Raw genomic sequence first — 3022 nt, forward strand, 5'->3', positions numbered from 1 at the left:
TTTGAAATTGAAGATACATTGCATCCGCACTGATAGAACAAACTTATTTAATAATATAAATATTTTATATACCAAACATTCAGCAGTGACCGTACAGTCATTGGTTCTCATGCGCGTTCTGTGATCCCTCTGTCAGTGAGGCCTAGCGCGTCTTTTAATTTTGTAATGCGCTCGGAATTTCATCTCCCTTGCAATTCTCGGAATTTCGTCTCCCTTGCAATTTGAAACTTGGCAAGAAAATTTCTTTTCACAAAGGAAAATTCGCTTATGGGATACTAATTCAAAATGAACTTTACGTGTAAAAACAAGACTGTAAATAATTTCGTTGCCTGCAAATGGTGGGAGGAATGAAAATTCAGTCATAATTTTCCAACTTTGAGTTATCAGGTAGCCGAATTCGACATGGCTCTTGTTGGACCTAACTTTTTCTTTAAGAACCATTCAAAATTATAATTTTCAAAGAAAAATCATTCATGTTTGACATCATGATTGCTTAATTGATGACTCTGAAGAACGATTACTCGATGGGTAACTTTGGAAACTTCAATGAATTTTGGTAAGTATAACCTCAAGCAATTAACAAGGATTGTTACCCAGATAATGAATAATTATCAACAGTAAAAAAATTGACCATGCACTAATTGGGTCAGAGACCAAACAAAAGCCCACTTGCAGTACTTATCCTGAATGATAAATTCCATGTTGATTGCGTCTGCATGATGTGTTAATGTATCGGACTCAAAACCCAATCCTTTATGCATATCTAAAAGCTCATAGCCTATGCGCTGGTGGCGTAAATTCATATTATCCTGGACATGCGCATAGTCAAAATATACAATGCCTCCCTTGTTAGGTATGTTTTTGAGGTTGCTGAAATAGCAAGACCGAATACAGAGAATCCAACTGTTAGTGAACTTGTTCTTCTCTTCACTTTAATTCTGTTTTCGTTTTTGTAAGTATTATCTTGGTGGAGGTCGGCAACAGAGAAGTGAGGATGAGATACTTTGGATGGAAGGCTCTTTGTTTACTTGCGGCGTTGGCTGTGGCTCTCCTTTTGCTTCCTCTAATCCTCCCTCCTTTGCCGCCGCCACCTCCGTTGTTTCTCTTCATTCCGATCATCATCCTTGTTCTGCTAAGTTTCTTGCTACTGCTTCCTTCCAACGTCAACATCATCTCTTCTCCAAACCCAGCTTTTACTTCGCCCATATGATTTTATGTTTCGTTATTGCACATACCATGAGCTTTCTCTTCTTGGATAAGTTTAAAAGAAAAGGAAACTAGAAAAATGAGTTCTCGGAGTGTAAAGATCACTTGTTTGAGTTTTCAAAATTAGTCACCTCTTCTGCATCTTCTTTGCAATCCATTTCTAGTATATATGTATGTAGGATGCAACAAATGACGCACTTTGTAATTAGTATTCTCAATCTAATAAGTTGTACTTCTTTAGGTTCCTTAGAACTAAGCATGAAGCAGCAAATGAATGAACAAGCGCATGGGAACATGATCTGGTGAAGCTAACAGGATTAGTTGGAGGTGTGCTGATCAACATAACTAGAAGCATCCTTCGAAAAGCAAGCATCCTAGAAAAGCATGTTGCATAGGGAAAGAGAAAAGGAAGAGACAAAGAAAAATTAAGTTACGTTGAAAGTTGGCAGGCGGGCTATCAGGTTCATGGTATCTGAATAAAAGAAACAGAACAGAAAGATAAAATAATGCCAATTGCTAAAGGTGAGGAAATTTCCAAAAGGGGACCAAGTCGTCACCAATTGGTAGCCCGAGCTTGATTTGGTCACGGAACGTACGTCTACATTAATTAGCGGGTTAGAGAGGCGGCCATGAGTCCAACATAATTAATGGCATCCTTTGTTTTGCTTGGAATTGGAGAAGCTAATCATCATCTGCTACGACAACAAGAGAGTGAGTTCTGTCACATGACCTGATTTTTATAAACCCCGGCTTTGGTTGTTTGGTTGATGTAAGTGACAATATTTAGCATTTCCTAGGTATCATATTTGATAGAAGATATTGTAATGTTTCGGTCTTATCGCATTAAAAAACCACAACACACACACCCCACACCTGACCCTCATATATTTATATTTTGTCAAATTTTAGTTTTGGATTAAAAAGTAGACACATACTATTATAGTGTAATATCTATACTACAACACGAATAGAATTAGATGAAAATACCTTCTGCATGTATACGTTCGCTTATATGTATATAGGTTGCCTAGACTAGCTCAGTCCAGGTTATATCAGTTAGATGAGACAATTTCTTCCAAAGGTTCAAGTTCAAAATTGTACTACCTTACCGTTACAATTTTTCTAGTCGCACAACAGTGCATTTACAAGATCATTTGGTTCATAGAAGGTATAACTCCACGTTACAATTACATTCCCAGAAAAATAATAGATAGGAATTGTATAAAAATGATATTTAGATTCCAATGTTATTTAAAAATAATGAATTGGCAGGATTTTTTCTTGTTTTTATGCTTCATATTATATTTGAAGTTAGCCGTACACTACAAGAAAAACAGGAATTTGGCACGGTAAATTTGGCACGGTTTTGAGTCTAAAAACCGTGACAAATTGATTTTGGCACGGTTTTTGGCACGGAATCTCATTCGTGCCTATAGCATGCGTGACAAATATAATTTGTCACGGTATAGAAAAACCGTCACAAATTTTGTCACGATTTTATAGACCGTGACAATGATTGTCACGGTTTTTGGCACGGGATATATTTTGGCACGGTTGTTGGCACGGTGTTTATCGTCACGGTTTTGGTCACGGATATTAGCGCGGTTGATTTATCACGGTTTTTGATACGGTATAGGTTGTGACGGTTTTTTAGCGCAGTCGTATTATCGCGGTTTTAGCATGGTAGTTTTTGTCACGTGTTTTGGCACGGTTGGGGATTTGTCGAGGTTAGGTTTGTCCGCGATTTTTGCGCAGTTGGTGTGCCCGCGGAGTTTATCCGGTTTTGGAATGGTTTATTTGTCACGGTTTTTGGGCG

The 3022-nt window shown here is 37.7% G+C and overlaps 1 protein-coding gene across 1 annotated transcript; it reads left to right on the plus strand.

Moving 5' to 3' along the window:
* Positions 1–751: 751 nt before the first annotated feature.
* On the plus strand, positions 752–2031 carry LOC120265751 (ARGOS-like protein). The gene is made up of 2 exons (XM_039273714.1): positions 752–853; positions 958–2031. The coding sequence occupies exons 1-2, from the start codon at positions 816–818 to the stop codon at positions 1208–1210; spliced, it is 291 nt and encodes a 96-aa protein (XP_039129648.1). The 5' UTR covers positions 752–815; the 3' UTR covers positions 1211–2031.
* Positions 2032–3022: the final 991 nt, after the last annotated feature.

The sequence above is a fragment of the Dioscorea cayenensis genome, chromosome 7, assembly GCF_009730915.1.
Source record: "Dioscorea cayenensis subsp. rotundata cultivar TDr96_F1 chromosome 7, TDr96_F1_v2_PseudoChromosome.rev07_lg8_w22 25.fasta, whole genome shotgun sequence".
NCBI lineage: Eukaryota > Viridiplantae > Streptophyta > Magnoliopsida > Dioscoreales > Dioscoreaceae > Dioscorea > Dioscorea cayenensis.